This window comes from Bufo gargarizans, chromosome 2 (assembly GCF_014858855.1).
Source record: "Bufo gargarizans isolate SCDJY-AF-19 chromosome 2, ASM1485885v1, whole genome shotgun sequence".
NCBI lineage: Eukaryota > Metazoa > Chordata > Amphibia > Anura > Bufonidae > Bufo > Bufo gargarizans.
Genome location: NC_058081.1, coordinates 420,047,352 through 420,065,518, shown reverse-complemented (window position 1 = coordinate 420,065,518; position 18,167 = coordinate 420,047,352). Strand labels below are relative to the sequence as shown.

General features: G+C 44.1%; 1 protein-coding gene across 1 annotated transcript in view; it reads right to left on the bottom strand.

Moving 5' to 3' along the window:
- Positions 1 to 18,167, bottom strand: part of TENM2 (teneurin transmembrane protein 2) — a 3,034,822-nt gene that overhangs the window by 2,089,315 nt on the left and 927,340 nt on the right. Inside the window, exon 4 of the mRNA XM_044277356.1 lies at positions 3,329 to 3,563. Coding sequence (XP_044133291.1) covers positions 3,329 to 3,563 — 235 coding nt within the window. The remainder of the gene's footprint in view (positions 1 to 3,328; positions 3,564 to 18,167) is intronic.

The following is an 18,167-nucleotide window of genomic DNA, read 5'->3' as shown; positions in this document are numbered from 1 at the left end:
GTCCTGCGCTCCGGAAGAGGATAGGATCGGGCCCCCACCTTGAGAGCTCAATCGGCGCTCAGTACAGCGCGGCTCCCGCCCCCTCCGGCTGAAGAGCCCGACTGGACCCCAGAGCGCGATTGGCGCTCAAGGAAAGCTGGACCCCCCCCACTGACCTGGAGAGGAGAGCGCTTCCTGCGCTTAGGCCGTGACCGGACCCCCCCTCCTGAAGGACCCTGACCGGCCTCTCTGCGACTTCCCGCTGGCTGGAATAAGTATCAACCCCTATCCCCCCATTGATTAACCCTTTACCCTGCCCTGCTGAGCATCCCCTATCCCACCAACGATCCATACCACTATCCTGATCCCCCTTGTTAAGCCCTGCCTCAACCCCTTCCCTGCCAGAACCCCAGCTCCCCTGCTGGTATTTTGTGCCCCTGATCCCCTGATTTAACCCTTACACCCCTGATTTTGTGCCCCTGATTCTGTGCCCGTGATACCCTTACCATTAACCCCTACAGTAACCTCAGCAGCATTGCTGCTGTCCTCAACCCCTACCCTGCTGTACTCTGTGGAGCATGCCTCTGCTCTGCAAACAATCCTTTTACCCTGTATTTCTTGGCCTGCAGGTATTAACCCCTGCAGAGCTATTGTTGTGTTTAACCCCTCGGCGTACCCCATAGGGATAGTATAGAACTAGATGGGTGGGTTGTTAATATTACTTGTATGTGTGAATTGTATAAATAGTTTATGGGTGGAATTTGGGAACGTGTAGTTTAGGATTGTATATTTAGTGAGGTATTGTTAGTGTATTGCGTGCTTAGTGTATTAGGTATTAATAAATACTGTGTTTTATGTACAACTATCCGTGTAACGCGTTGTTGTTAACGATAGTTAGTTTAGTAAGACACATGCAGTTAGCGTAATGATTAGTGTAAAGCATAGCAAAAGTATTGTGTTATTATTATATAAAGGCATAAATAGGCGGAGTCATCAATAGGCGGCTCCTATTTATGAATATTAATTATCGATATTTGCATAATATTGGTGATTAATATTCCCCCTTTACAGTTTAAAAACTGTTTAATTTTCTTTCACTTTTTGTCCCCCTAGTGTACTATAACATGTCGTCATCTTAGCGTTTCTCCCATAGAATGCAATGATTTACCATTGCAGCCTATAAGAAATTTACTATGTTCCTATCAGGCAGCACTTGATATTTGCCTTCCTATGATAGGCCTCAGAACCATTAGAAGGCCTGAGACTGCCATAGCAACTATTGGTTCCAGCAATCTTATTGTGGGGGAACATTTCAGTTATCAGGAGTGCTGCACTCCTGGTAATTGACCCCTTAAATGCCACAGTCTGCTATGATGCCCACTCAGCTTCTGAGTTGATGCAATGTTTAAAGACCCTACATTTGCCATACAGTGAGGAACAGAAGTATTTGAACACCCTGTGATTTTGCAAGTTCTCCCACTTAGAAATCATGGAGGGGTCTGAAATTCACATTGTAAGTGCATTCTCGCTCTGAGAATTTAAAAATAAAATTCAGGAAATCACATTGTATTATTTTTAAAGAATGTATTTGTCTTGCACTGCTGAACATAAGTATTTAAACACCTGAGAAAATCTGTGTTAATATTTGGTACAGAAGCCTTTGTTTGCAATTACAGAGGTCAAACGTTTCCTGTAGTTCTTGACCAGGTTTTCACACACTGTAACAGGGATTTCGGCCCACTCCTCCACACAGATCTCCTCTAGATCTGTCAGGTTTTGGGGCTATTGCTGAGCAACACAGAGTTTTTTTTATGTTTTTATGACATTCACCATTTCACAATTGTTTGTTGGGCTTTGTTTTTATGACATTCACTATGAGGTAAAAATGACAAGACATAACCTTATTCTGCACGTCAGTAAATAATGGCGATACCAAATATAGTTTTGATAAGTTTTAATGATGTATAAATTTAGCTTTGTGTAGTCATATTCAGTTTATTTATTTTTTGCAATTTTGGGTTACTTTCAACTTTGGGGAAGGTAAAGTGCCCAAAATTTCAATTCTGGCACTGGGAATTTTATTTTATTTTAATTTTTTATGGCAGTCACTATTTGGATTAAATTTATTTTTTAATGTATGGTAGTGTTAAAATTTAAATCAAAGCCTTCCACATTTGCAGTAAGTCGTTGTTACTGCATAGCTCTGGTTCTACATTTCAGCATTTGAGACATTACTCAATTAAAAAATGAGTTAAAAAATATCAGTGTTTTTTGGTAATGTACTTTCCCTGGAAAGTTACTTTAGCTGTATTGGTGCCTGCAGAACTCACTAAGTAAGAGAATAATGGCTCCGCAAGGTCAAGCTGGCAAAACTATATCAAAAATACTAATAACAATTGGAGCAAAACTGCCCAGTCACTTGATCCCACCAATATTCATTCCTCTGGGGAAGGACAGATACTGTAACCCCTCACCTGCATACTGGAAAATATTCTGTAGCAGATTTTTAGCTTTCTCACAATCAGTCCCATAAAATGTTTGTTTTTTTCCAAAATGGCTCTTGGATATTAAGCCTCCAATAATTGTAATTTGATAAACATATTTAAAAAAGATCAATGATTGTATAAGAGGTGCAGGGCTGTTGATCCATATTTTCTTTCTTTATGAACAAACTACACTGGAGGTACCAGCACAGTAAGGGTCCATTCAAATGTCCTCAAGTGTTTTGAGGTCCACAAATTGCTGATCCGCAAAACACAGCCTCCAGCGATGTGCATTCGACATTTTGCGGACCGCACATGGCCGGCACTTTAAATAGAAATGCCTTTTCATGTCCAAGTCTGCAGACAAGAATAGGACATATTAAATTTTTTGCAGAACAGAAGTGCGGATGCGGACAGCACACTGTGTGCTGTCCGCATCTTTTCCGGCCCCATTGAAAATGAATGGGTCCAGATCTGTTCTGCAACAATCTGGACCCATTTTGTGGACATGGTAATGGATCCTAAAGCAGTGTTCCAGTCTGATTAACTGACAAAACATAACCACTGATAGTACAAAAGGAGGAAAATCCCATTTACATGAAACCAACGACTAGAGAAATGGATCCAGTTCTGCTTCTGTGCTCTCAGATCGTATAATAATAGCTACAGGGGAGATTTGTCAAACTGGTGTAAAGTAGAACTGGCTTAGTTGCCCATAGAATCAAATCAGAGTCCACCTTTCATTTTTCACAGCTCTTTTGGAAAATAAAAAGTGGAATTTGAAATCTCTCCCACAGAAGTGACTAAAAACAAACAAACAAAAAAGAATCCTTGACTTGTACCTTATTCTAGGATATACACTGTACCTGGTTTCCAGTGGAACATTGCTGTTGAGTACCCAGCTGTCCTGAAGCTGAACTGATTCTGGAGTTGTGGCCATATCATTTGGAGCTGGTGCTGGTGCATGAATCTGGTTTCTTCGGTTGGTAAGGGAATTCTTATTTAGAGAATTTGCAGAAGAATGGTGATGAGAGAGAGTGTGATTGTGAGGAGGAGGAAGCGGAGGCCGAAGTGTTGACTGGCTATGATGATTTGTTGGGCCTGGAATAATAGAAGGAATTTATATTACTAAAAGTTTGCAAACAACTTTTTGGTTTACAGGAAAATTTAGAAGGTAGACATTAAGCAAATTAACGTGGAATGGCGCTAGCAACAAACTAATGGTATCATGATGAAAACTTGACAAGATGTAGCCTGAAGAAATCCCACTGACTGTAAACATATACCGTAGATTACTGTGGGGCATGATAACTTTGGGAATTAATATAACACTGCTGGTTTCCTGCAGTACTGAGGAAAAACAAATAACTTATTTACATATTCCAAGATAGCATGTCATAAAACAATATAGCGGAAACACTTCTAAGCCTGCAGTCTATTGTTGGCAGACCAGATTACCCAGGATTGCATACCACTCTAGTAATAAAGCACTTGCCACTTTGGGGTTTTATCTGTAATTTTGCTATGACTTCTTTTCCAGTCAGGCCTCTTTATCACAGTTTATCAGATAAGCATTGGTTCAACAGACACTGCATTCGAAAGCAGGTTTATGGTCACAACTTAAGAAATAAAAATAAATAAATTACTCAAGGAGCAATTTCGCTCTAAACCATTAAATGTAGAATATACACTTGCTTACATTCTTATTTTGTATAATATCTGCCCTTATAATTTACATGGTCCCTGCTCTACACAACTACTTGTATAATCAATGCTAAATATGTAGCCAAATATTATTTACAAGTAAAATAACATATATATATATATATATATATATATATATATATATATACAGTACAGACCAAAAGTTTTCTTTATTTTCATGACTATGAAAATTGTAGATTCACACTGAAGGCATCAAAACTATGAATTAACACATGTGGAATTATATACATAACAAAAAAGTGTGAAACAACTGAAAATATGTCACATTCTAGGTTCTTCAAAGTAGCCACCTTTTGCTTTGATTACTGCTTTGCACACTCTTGGCATTCTCTTGATGAGCTTCAAGAGGTAGTCACCTGAAATGGTTTTCACTTCACAGGTGTGCCCTGTCAGGTTTAATAAGTGGGATTTCGTGCCTTATAAATGGGGTTGGGACCATCAGTTGCGTTGTTGAGAAGTCAGGTGGATACACAGCTACTAGTCCTACTGAATAGACTGTTAGAATTTGTATTATGGCCAGAAAAAAAGCAGCTAAGTAAAGAAAAACAAGTGGCCATCATTACTTTAAGAAATGAAGGTCAGTCAGTCCGAAAAATTGGGAAAACTTTGAAAGTGTCCCCAAGTGCAGTCACAAAAACCATCAAGCGCTACAAAGAAACTGGCTCACATGCGGACCGCCCCAGGAAAGGAAGACCAAGAGTCACCTCTGCTGTGGAGGATAAGTTCATCCGAGTCACCAGCCTCAGAAATCGCAGGTTAACAGCAGCTCAGATTAGAGACTAGTGATGAGCGGCAGGGGTCATATTCGAATTCGCAATATTTTGTGAATATTTTTTAGAATATTCAGCGAATATTCGCAAATTCGAATATTCACAATTTTTTTTTTTACTCGAAAAATGGCTAAGGTAATGATTGTGTAATATGCAAATTTTCATAATTCGAATTTTCCGATTCAAATTTTTTGTTGTGAATTTTTCAACTTACAACTATTAGACAAAGAAGATTATAGCACTATATTAGCTAAATTGCTCTATATTCGATTTGAATATTCGCTATATTGCTATAACTTAGTTTTTTCGAATATTCATAATATTCTAAAACAAGAATATATAGCAATATAGCGAATATTCGAAAAAAAATGAATGTAGAGCAATTAAGCTAATATAGTGCTATAATCTTTTTTTTTATAGTTGTAATTTCTTTTTCCAATGTGAACTTCAGATGAGAAAAAAAATTACAACTATTAGACAAAGAAGATTATAGCACTATACAGGTCCTTCTAAAAAAATTAGCATATTGTGATGAAGTTCATTATTTTCTGTAATGTACTGATAAACATTAGACTTTCATATATTTTAGATTCTTTACACACCAACTGAAGTAGTTAAAGCCTTTTATTGTTTTAATATTGATGATTTTGGCATACAGCTCATGAAAACCCCAAATTCCTATCTAAAAAAATTTGCATATCATGAAAAGGTTCTCTAAACGAGCTATTAACCTAATCATCTGAATCAACTAAACTCTAAACACCTGCAAAAGCTGTCCAGAAGGCCATCATTAAGACACAGAAAGAAGTTTCTGAACGAATAAGCTGTTCCCAGAGTGCTGTATCAAGGCACCACAGTGGGAAGTCTGTGGGAAGGAAAAAGTGTGGCAGAAAACGCTGCACAACGAGAAGAGGTGACCGGACCCTGAGGAAGATTGTGGAGAAGGACCGATTCCAGACCTTGGGGGACCTGCGGAAGCAGTGGACTGAGTCTGGAGTAGAAACATCCAGAGCCACCGTGTACAGGCGTGTGCAGGAAATGGGCTACAGGTGCCGCATTCCTCAGAAACAGCGGCAGAAGCCCCTGACCTGGGCTACAGAGAAGCAGCACTGGACTGTTGCTCAGTGGTCCAAAGTACTTTTTTCGGATGAAAGCAAATTTTGCATGTCATTCGTAAATCAAGGTGCCAGAGTCTGGAGGAAGACTGGGGAGAGGGAAATGTCAAAATGCCTGAAGTCCAGTGTCAAGTACCCACAGTCAGTGATGGTCTGGGGTGCCATGTCAGCTGCTGGTGTTGGTCCACTGTGTTTTATCAAGGGCAGGGTCAATGCAGCTAGCTATCAGGAGATTTTGGAGCACTTCATGCTTCCATCTGCTGAAAAGCTTTATGGAGATGAAGATTTCATTTTTCTGCACGACCTGGCACCTGCTCACAGTGCCAAAACCACTGGCAAATGGTTTACTGACCATGGTATTACTGGGCTCAATTGGCCTGCCAACTCTCCTGACCTGAACCCCATAGAGAATCTGTGGGATATTGGGAAGAGAAAGTTGAGAGACGCAAGACCCAACACTCTGGATGAGCTTAAGGCCGCTATCGAAGCATCCTGGGCCTCCATAACACCTCAGCAGTGCCACAGGCTGATTGCCTCCATGCCACGCCGCATTGAAGCAGTCATTTCTGCAAAAGGATTCCCGACCAAGTATTGAGTGCATAACTGAACATAATTATTTGAAGGTTGACTTTTTTTGTATTAAAAACACTTTTCTTTTATTGGTCGGATGAAATATGCTAATTTTTTTAAATTTGGGTTTTCATGAGCTGTATGCCAAAATCATCAATATTAAAACAATAAAAGGCTTTAACTACTTCAGTTGGTGTGTAATGAATCTAAAATATATGAAAGTCTAATGTTTATCAGTACATTACAGAAAATAATGAACTTTATCACAATATGCAAATTTTTTTAGAAGGACCTGTATTAGCTAAATTGCTCTATATTAGTTTTTTTCGAATATTTACTATATTGCTATGACTTCATTTTTTCGAATATTCCTTATATTCTAAAACACAAATATATAGCAAATATTCAAAAAACAAATATAGAGCAATTACGCTAATATAGTGCTATAATCTTCTTTGTCTAATAGTTGCAATTTTTTTCTCATCTGAAGTTCAGATTTGAAAAAAATTACAACTATAAAAAAAAGATTATAGCACTATATTAGCTAAATTGCTCCATATAATTTTTTGGAGAATATTCCCTATATTGCTATAACTTCGTTTTTTCGATTATTCGTAATATTCTAAAACAATAATATATAGCAATATAGCGAATATTCAAAAAAAATAATATAGAGCAAAATGCGCAAACACTACTACTCCTAAAGTCAAGTATATTGCAGCCTTCTTATTGGCCCACAAGCTAGAAGTAGGGAGGGATTATGTGTACTGATAAAAAATAAATAAAATAAAAAAATCGGAAAAAAAATGGATATTTTTTTCGAATATTAGAAATTACGAATACATATAACTATATTCGAAATATTTGCGAATTTTCAAAGTACCTATATTCGCGATAAAAATTTGAAATTCGAATATTTGTGATCAACACTATTAGAGACCAGGTCAATGCCACACAGAGTTCTAGCAGCAGACACATCTCTAGAACAACTGTTAAGAGGAGACTGTGTGAATCGGGCCTTCATGGTAGAATATCTGCTAGGAAACCACTGCTAAGGACAGGTAACAAGCAGAAAAGACTTGTCCAACTAAACACAAGGAATGGACATTAGACCAGTGGAATTCTGTGCTTTGGTCTGATGAGTCCAAATTTGAGATCTTTGGTTCCAACCATCGTGTCTTTGTGCGACGCAGAAAAGCTGAACGGATGGACTCTACATGCCTGGTTCCCAACGTGAAGCATGGAGGAGGAGGTGTGATGGTGTGGGGGTTCTTTGCTGGTGACACTGTTGGGGATTTATTCAACATTGAAGGCATACTGAACCAGCATGGCTACCACACCATCTTGCAGCGGCATGCTATTCCATCCGGTTTGCGTTTAGTTGGACCATCATTTATTTTTCAACAGGACAATGACCCCAAACACACCTCCAGGCTGTGTAAGGGCTATTTGACCATGAACTAGAGTGATGGGGTGTTGCGCCAGATGACCTGGCCTCCACAGTCACCGGACCTAAACCCAATTGAGATGGTTTGGGGTGAGCTGGACCGCAGAGTGAAGAGAACTCCTTCAAGACTGTTGGAAGACCATTTCAGGTGACTACCTCTTGAAGCTCATCAAGAGAATGCCAAGAGTGTGCAAAGCAGTAATCAAAGCAAAAGGTGGCTACTTTGAAGAACCTAGAATATGACATTTTCAGTTGTTTCACACTTTTTTGTTATGTATATAATTCCACATGTGTTAATTCATAGTTTTGATGCCTTCAGTGTGAATCTACAATTTTCATAGTCATGAAAATAAAGAAAACTCTTTGAATGAGGTGTGTCCAAACTTTTGGTCTGTACTGTGTATATATATATATATATATATATATATATATATATATAATTAGGGATGAGCGAACTCGAACTGTATAGTTCGGGTACGTACCGAATTTTAGGGTGTCCGTGACACGGACCCGAACCCGGACATTTTCGTAAAAGTCTGGGTTCGGGTTCGGTGTTCGTCGCTTTCTTGGCGCTTTTGCGACGCTTTCTTGGCGCTTTTTGAAAGGCTGCAAAGCAGCCAATCAACAAGCGTCATACTACTTGCCCCAAGAGGCCGTCACAGCCATGCCTACTATTGGCATGGCTGTGATTGGCCAGAGCACCATGTGACCCAGCCTCTATTTAAGCTGGAGTCACATAGCGCCGCCCGTCACTCTGCTCTGATTAGCGTAGGGAGAGGTTGCGGCTGCGACAGTAGGGCGAGATTAGGCAGATTAACTCCTCCAAAGCACTTGATTATTTGATCGATCTGCAGCTGTGGATCATTGATCTGCTGATACTCAATTGCTCACTGTTTTTAGGCTGCCCAGACCGTTTGTCAGTCACTTTTTTCTGGGGTGATCGGCGGCCATTTTGTGTCTTGTGCGGTGCTGCGACCAAGTGCATCCAAGCTGCGACCAAGTGCATTTAACCCTCAATGGTGTGGTTGTTTTTTGGCTAAAGCCTACATCAGGGTGAAGCTGTCACACCAAGTGCATTTAACCAGCAATAGTCTGTTTATTTTTTGGCCATATACTACATCAGGGGCAAGCTGCGCCCGTCACCAAGTGCATTTAACCCTCAGTAGTGTGGTTGGTCAAGCTATCACACCAAGTGCATTTAACCAGCAATAGTCTGTTCATTTTTTGGCCATATACTAAATCAGGGGCAAGCTGCGCCCGTCACCAAGTGCATTTAACCAGCAATAGTCTGTTCATTTTTTGGCCATATACTACATCAGGGGCAAGCTGCGCCCGTCACCAAGTGCATTTAACCCTCAGTAGTGTGGTTGGTCAAGCTGTGACACCAAGTGCATTTAACCAGCATTAGTCTGTTCATTTTTTGGCCATATACTACTTCAGGGGCAAGCTGCGCCCGTCACCAAGTGCATTTAACCCTCAGTAGTGTGGTTGGTCAAGCTGTCACACCAAGTGCATTTAACCAGCAATAGTCTGTTCATTTTTTGGCCATATACTACATCAGGGGCAAGCTGCGCCTGTCACCAAGTGCATTTAACCCTCAATGGTGTGGTTGTTTTTTGGCTAAAGCCTACATCAGGGTGAAGCTGTCACACCAAGTGCATTTAACCAGCAATAGTCTGTTCATTTTTTGGCCATATACTAAATCAGGGGCAAGCTGCGCCCGTCACCAAGTGCATTTAACCAGCAATAGTCTGTTCATTTTTTGGCCATATACTAAATCAGGGGCAAGCTGCGCCCGTCACCAAGTGCATTTAACCCTCAGTAGTGTGGTTGGTCAAGCTGTCACACCAAGTGCATTTAACCAGCAATAGTGTGGTTATTTTTTGGCCATATCCCAGTCTAATTCTGTCACTAAATCCATACCGGTCACCCAGCGCCTAAATACTAGGCCTCAAATTTATATCCCGCTAAATCTCTCGTTACCGCTGTCCTGTTGTGGATGGGAAAGTTATTTAGTGTCCGTCAAAGCACATGTTTTGTTCTGGGTTGAAATACAATTCCCAATTTAGCAATTTCATAATTTAGTGGTTTCTGCTATATCAGAGCTATTTGAAATCTATCCCTAAAAGGGTATATAATATTCAAGGTGCACATAGGGTCATTCAGAATAACTTCACACACACGCTACTGTGCATTTCCAAGTCTAATTCTGTCACTAAATCCATACCGGTCACCCAGCGCCTAAATACTAGGCCTCAAATTTATATCCCGCTGAATTTGAATACAATACATTGGGCCAAATAATATTTTTGTTGTTGTGGTGAACCATAACAATGAGGAAAACATCTAGTAAGGGACGCGGACGTGGACATGGTCGTGGTGGTGTTAGTGGATCCTCTGGTGCTGGGAGAGGACGTGGCCGTTCTGCCACATCCACACGTCCTAGTGTACCAACTACCTCAGGTCCCAGTAGCCGCCAGAATTTACAGCGATATATGGTGGGGCCCAATGCCGTTCTAAGGATGGTAAGGCCTGAGCAGGTACAGGCATTAGTCAATTGGGTGGCCGACAGTGGATCCAGCACGTTCACATTATCTCCCACCCAGTCTTCTGCAGAAAGCACATAGATGGCGCCTGAAAACCAACCCCATCAGTCTGTCACATCACCCCCATGCATACCAGGGAAACTGTCTCAGCCTCAAGTTATGCAGCAGTCTCTTATGCTGTTTGAAGACTCCGCTGGCAGGGTTTCCCAAGGGCATCCACCTAGCCCTTCCCCAGCGGTGAAAGACATAGAATGCACTGACGCACAACCACTTATGTTTCCTGATGATGAGGACATGGGAATACCACCTCAGCACGTCTCTGATGATGACGAAACACAGGTGCCAACTGCTGCGTCTTTCTGCAGTGTGCAGACTGAACAGGAGGTCAGGGATCAAGACTGGGTGGAAGACGATGCAGGGGACGATGAGGTCCTAGACCCCACATGGAATGAAGGTCGTGCCACTGACTTTCACAGTTCGGAGGAAAAAAGGCAGTAGTGAGACCGAGCCAACAGCGTAGCAAAAGAGGGAGCAGTGGGCAAAAGCAGAACACCCGCCACCAAGAGACTCCGCCTGCTACTGACCGCCGCCATCTGGGACCGAGCACCCCAAAGGCAGCTTCAAAGAGTTCCCTGGCATGGCACTTCTTCAAACAATGTGCTGACGACAAGACCCGAGTGGTTTGCACGCTGTGCCATCAGAGCCTGTAGCGAGGCATTAACGTTCTGAACCTGAGCACAACCTGCATGACCAGGCACCTGCATGCAAAGCATGAACTGCAGTGGAGTAAACACCTTAAAACCAAGGAAGTCACTCAGGCTCCCCCTGCTACCTCTTCTGAAGCTGCCGCCTCGGCCTCTTCTGCTGCTGCCGCCTCGGCCTCTTCCTCCGCCTCTGGAGGAACGTTGGCACCTGCCACCTAGCAAACAGGGGATGTACCACCAACACCACCACCACCACCTCCGTCACCAAGCGTCCCAACCATGTCACACGCCAGCGTTCAGCTCTCCATCTCACAAAAATTTGAGAGAAAGCGTAAATTCCCACCTAGCCACCCTCGATCCCTGGCCCTGAATGCCAGCATTTCTAAACTACTGGCCTATGAAATGCTGTCATTTAGGCTGGTGGACACAGACAGCTTCAAACAGCTCATGTCGCTTGCTGTCCCACAGTATGTTGTTCCCAGCCGCCACTACTTCTCCAAGAGAGCCGTGCCTTCCCTGCACAACCAAGTATCCGATAAAATCAAGTGTGCACTGCGCAACGCCATCTGTAGCAAGGTCCACCTAACCACAGATACGTGGACCAGTAAGCACGGCCAGGGACGCTATATCTCCCTAACTGCACACTGGGTAAATGTAGTGGCAGCTGGGCCCCAGGCGGAGAGCTGTTTGGCGCACGTCCTTCCGCCGCCAAGGATCGCAGGGCAACATTCTTTGCCTCCTGTTGCCACCTCCTCCTTCTCGGCTTCCTCCTCCTCTTCTTCCACCTGCTCATCCAGTCAGCCACACACCTTCACCACCAACTTCAGCACAGCCCGGGGTAAACGTCAGAAGGCCATTCTGAAACTCATATGTTTGGGGGACAGGCCCCACACCGCACAGGAGTTGTGGCGGGGTATAGAACAACAGACCGACGAGTGGTTGCTGCCGGTGAGCCTCAAGCCCGGCCTGGTGGTGTGCGATAATGGGCGAAATCTCGTTGCAGCTCTGGGACTAGCCAATTTGACGCACATCCCTTGCTTGGCGCATGTGCTGAATTTGGTGGTGCAGAAGTTCATTCACAACTACCCCGACATGTCAGAGCTGCTGCATAAAGTGCGGGTCGTCTATTCGCGCTTCCGGCGTTCACATCCTGCTGCTGCTCGCCTGTCTGCGCTACAGCGTAACTTCGGCCTTCCCGCTCACCGCCTCATATGCGACGTGCCCACCAGGTGGAACTCCACCTTGCACATGCTGGACAGACTGTGCGAGCAGCAGCAGGCCATAGTGGAGTTTCAGCTGCAGCACGCACGGGTCAGTCGCACTACAGGACAGCACCACTTCACCACCAATGACTGGGCCTCCATGCGAGACCTGTGTGCCCTGTTGCGCTGTTTCGAGTACTCCACCAACATGGCCAGTAGCGATGACGCCGTTATCAGCGTTACAATACCACTTCTAAGTCTCCTTGAGAAAACACTTAGGGCGATGATGGAAGAGGAGGTGGTCCAGGAGGAGGAGGAGGAGGAAGAGGGGTCATTTTTAGCACTTTCAGGCCAGTCTCTTCGAAGTGACTCAGAGGGAGGTTTTTGGCAACAGCAGAGGCCAGGTACAAATGTGGCCAGCCAGGGCCCACTACTGGAGGACGAGGATGAGGAGGAGGTGGAGGAAGATGAGGATGAAGCATGGTCACAGCGGGGTGGCACCCAACGCAGCTCGGGTCCATCACTGGTGCGTGGCTGGGGGGAAAGGCAGGATGATGATGATACGCCTCCCACAGAGGACAGCTTGTCCTTACCCCTGGGCAGCCTGGCACACATGAGCGACTACATGCTGCAGTGCCTGCGCAACGACAGCAGAGTTGCCCACATTTTAACCTGTGCGGACTACTGGGTTGCCACCCTGCTGGATCCACACTACAAAGACAATGTGCCCACCTTACTTCCTGCACTGGAGCGTGATAGGAAGATGCGCGAGTACAAGCGCACGTTGGTAGATGCACTACTGAGAGCATTCCCAAATGTCACAGGGGAACAAGTGGAAGCCCAAGGCGAAGGCAGAGGAGGAGCAAGAGGTCGCCAAGGCAGCTGTGTCACGGCCAGCTCCTCTGAGGGCAGGGTTAGCATGGCAGAGATGTGGAAAAGTTTTGTCAGCACGCCACAGCTAACTGCACCACCACCTTATACGCAACATGTTAGCAGGAGGCAACATTTCACTAACATGGTGGAACAGTACGTGTGCGCACCCCTCCACGTACTGACTGATGGTTCGGCCCCATTCAACTTCTGGGTCTATAAATTGTCCACGTGGCCAGAGCTAGCCTTTTATGCCTTGGAGGTGCTGGCCTGCCCGGCAGCCAGCGTTTTGTCTGAACGTGTATTCAGCACGGCAGGGGGTGTCATTACAGACAAACGCAGCCGCCTGTCTACAGCCAATGTGGACAAGCTGACGTTCATAAAAATGAACCAGGCATGGATCCCACAGGACCTGTCCGTCCCTTGTCCCGATTAGACATTAACTACCTCCCCTTAACCATATATTATTGGACTCCAGGGCACTTCCTCATTCAATCCTATTTTTATTTTCATTTTACCATTATATTGCGAGACTACCCAAAGTTGAATGAACCTCTCCTCTGTCTGGGTGCCAGGGCCTAAATATATGCCAATGGACTGTTCCAATGTTGGGTGACGTGAAGCCTGATTCTCTGCTATGACATGCAGACTAATTCTTTGCTGACATAAAGCCAGATCCTCTGTTACGGGACCTCTCTCCTCTGCCTGGGTGCTGGGCCTAAATATCTGACAATGGACTGTTGCAGTGGTGGCTGACGTGAAGCCTCATTCTCTGCTATGACATGCAGACTGATTCTCTGCTGACATGAAGCCAGATTGTCTGTTACGGGACCTCTCTCCTCTGCCTGGGTGCTGGGCCTAAATATATGCCAATGGACTGTTGCAGTGGTGGCTGACGTGAAGCCTCATTCTCTGCTATGACATGCAGACTAATTCTCTGCTGATATGAAGCCAGATTGTCTGTTACGGGACCTCTCTCCTCTGCCTGGGTGCTGGGCCTATATATATGCCAATGGACTGTTGCAGTGGTGGCTGACGTGAAGCCTCATTCTCTGCTATGACATGCAGACTAATTCTCTGCTGACATGAAGACAGATTGTCTATTACGGGACCTCTCTCCTCTGCCTGGGTGCTGGGCCTAAATATATGCCAATGGACTGTTGCAGTGGTGGCTGACGTGAAGCCTCATTCTCTGCTATGACATGCAGACTAATTCTCTGCTGACATGAAGCCAGATTGTCTGTTACGGGACCTCTCTCCTCTGCCTGGGTGCTGGGCCTAAATATATGCCAATGGACTGTTGCAGTGGTGGCTGACGTGAAGCCTCATTCTCTGCTATAACATGCAGACTAATTCTCTGCTGACATGAAGCCAGATTGTCTGTTATGGGACCTCTCTCCTCTGCCTGGGTGCTGGGCCTAAATATATGCCAATGGACTGTTGCAGTGGTGGCTGACGTGAAGCCTCATTCTCTGCTATGACATGCAGACTAATTCTCTGCTGACATGAAGCCAGATTGTCTGTTACGGGACCTCTCTCCTCTGCCTGGGTGCTGGGCCTAAATTTATGACAATGGACTGTTGCAGTGGTGGGTGACGTGAAGCCTGATTCTCTGCTATGACATGCAGACTGATTCTCTGCTGACATGAAGCCAGATTGTCTGTTACGGGACCTCTCTCCTCTGCCTGGGTGCTGGGCCTAAATATATGCCAATGGACTGTTGCAGTGGTGGCTGACGTGAAGCCTCATTCTCTGCTATGACATGCAGACTAATTCTCTGCTGACATGAAGCCAGATTGTCTGTTACGGGACCTCTCTCCTCTGCCTGGGTGCTGGGCCTAAATATATGCCAATGGACTGTTGCAGTGGTGGCTGACGTGAAGCCTCATTCTCTGCTATGACATGCAGACTAATTCTCTGCTGACATGAAGCCAGATTATCTGTTACAGGACCTCTCTCCTCTGCCTGGGTGCTGGGCCTAAATACATGACAATGGACTGTTGCAGTGGTGGGTGACGTGAAGCCTGATTCTCTGCTATGACATGCAGACTGATTCTCTGCTGACATGAAGCCAGATTGTCTGTTACGGGACCTCTCTCCTCTGCCTGGGTGCTGGGCCTAAATTTATGACAATGGACTGTTGCAGTGGTGGGTGACATGAAGCCTGATTCTCTGCTATGACATGTAGACTGATTCTCTGCTGACATGAAGCCAGATCCTCTGTTACGAGACCTCTCTCCTCTGCCTGGGTGCTGGGCCTAAACTTATGAAAATGGACTGTTGCAGTGGTGGGTGACGTGAAGCCTGATTCTCTGCTATGACATGAAGACTGATTCTCTGCTGACATGAAGCCAGATTCTCTGTTATGGGACCTCTCTCCTCTGCCTGGGTGCCGGGGCCTAAATATCTGAGAATGGACTGTTCCAGTGGTGGGTGACGGGAAGCCAGATTCTCTGCTATGGGACCTCTCTCCAATTGATTTTGGTTAATTTTTATTTATTTAATTTTTATTTTAATTCATTTCCCTATCCACATTTGTTTGCAGGGGATTTACCTACATGTTTCTGCCTTTTGCAGCCCTCTAGCCCTTTCCTGGGCTGTTTTACAGCCGTTTTAGTGCCGAAAAGTTCGGGTCCCCATTGACTTCAATGGGGTTCGGGTTCGGGACGAACCCGAACATTTCCGGGAAGTTCGGCCGAACTTCTCGAACCCAAACATCCAGGTGTTCGCTCAACTCTATATATAATGCAATAGTTAAAAAAAAAATGCAGTACAATACTTTTATATCACCCAGCTTTTTACCCAATAATATGCTTCAGAATCCTAAGCTCCAGATGCTAAGACTAAACAGTCATTTATTACCCTATAAATAAGTACATTAATATACCGGTGGATAAATACCATGCAACTTTACATGCAGTGGTTTCAAGCAATTGGTCTTTAGCATGTTGTAGGCTGAGAAATAATAGGATAAACTGAGTAATAGAATACTAAAATAAATATAATTACAGTTAAGGAGAGGACAAAAGGAATTTCTGGGAATGAAGCCAGTGATGATAAAGGTCTTATAAGTCACATTGATACACAGTTGAGTAAGTACCATTTCAACAAAGAAGCCACTTAATAGTAATTCACTGGAAATTGACTTGAATAATATAGAACATATAAATTACTTATCTGTGGATAGAGAAAGATTACTATTGACAATTTAACATCTATGATTTATATTTAGGGAATTCCTTTTTGTACACACTTAAATAAAAATCATTCAACTAGGGTCATGGTTAGTGAATCCACTGCCTGATACATAGCTTGTTATTATGATATACAGTCAGGTCCATAAATATTGGAACATTGACACAATTCTAAAATTTTTGGCTCTATACACCACCACAATGGATTTGAAATTAAACAAACACGATGTGCTTTAACTGCAGACTGTCAGCTTTTAATTTGATGGTATTTACATCCAAATCAGGTGAACGGTGTAGGAATTACAAAAGTTTGCATATGTGCCTCCCACTTGTTACAGGACCAAAAGTAATGGGACATAATAATCATAAATCAAACTTTCACTTTTAATACTTGGTTGCAAATATTTTGCAGTCAATTACAGCCTGAAGTCTGGAATGCATAGACATCACCAGACACTGGGTTTCATCCCTGGTGATGCTCTGCCAGACCTCTACTGCAACTGTCTTCAGTTCCTGATTGTTCTTGGGGCATTTTCCCTTCAGTTTTGTCTTCAGCAAGTGAAATGCATGCTCAATCGGATTCAGGTCAGGTCTTTGACTTGGCCATTGGATAACATTCAACTTCTTTCCCTTAAAAAAATCTTTGGTTGCTTTTGCAGTACGCTTTGGGCCACTGTCCATCTGCACTGTGAAGCGCCGTCCAATGAGTTCTGAAGCATTTGGCTGAAGATAATATTGCCCGAAACACTTCAGAATTCATCCTGCTGCTTTTGTCAGCAGGCACATCATCAATAAATCAGTTCCATTGGCAGCCATACATGCCCACGCCATGACACTACCACCACCATGCTTCACTGATGAGGTGGTATGCTTAGGATCATGAGCAGTTCCTTTCCTTCTCCATACTCTTCTCTTCCCATCACTCTGGTACAAGTTGATCTTGGTCTCATCTGTCCATAAGATGTTGTTCCAGAACTGTGAAGGCTTTTTTTAGATGTTGTTTGGCAAACTCTAATCTGTTCTTCCTATTTTTGAGGCTCACTGTTATGGATGGTAGTGTTAATCGAGGCTTACCTGAGTAAGAGGACACCCGAGCTGGAAGTATGGAGTCCAGTGGCAAAGGCCCACGGAAGCAGGAGGCAGGTAGCGTGGTCGGTCAGTCCGGGTCGGCAGCAGAGATAGCAGGGAGGTAACAGCAGGAGTAGACGGAGGTGTGGTCGATGATAAGCAGTGAGTCGATGCAGGCGGCAAATCAGCGACGTCAAACGGTCCGGGTTGGCAACAATGGTAAATCGTGGTGGATAGTGGTGGAGGAACAGAGAGGAAGCTTGCTACAGGCTTGGAGGCACAATAACCAGCAAAGGGCTGGGTTCAAGGGCTGGGTTTTATAGGGAAGTAGCAGGTGCAAGAGATTTGAATAATCAGCAGGTCAAGGCAAGGACAAGAGAGGTAATAGAAGTTAGCTAGAGAATAGTCCAAGGAGAGACGGTAGCCTAGTGGGTAGAGCTACCGCCTGGGACATGACTGGCCACGGGTTTACATCTTGTATAGAACCCTCTGTA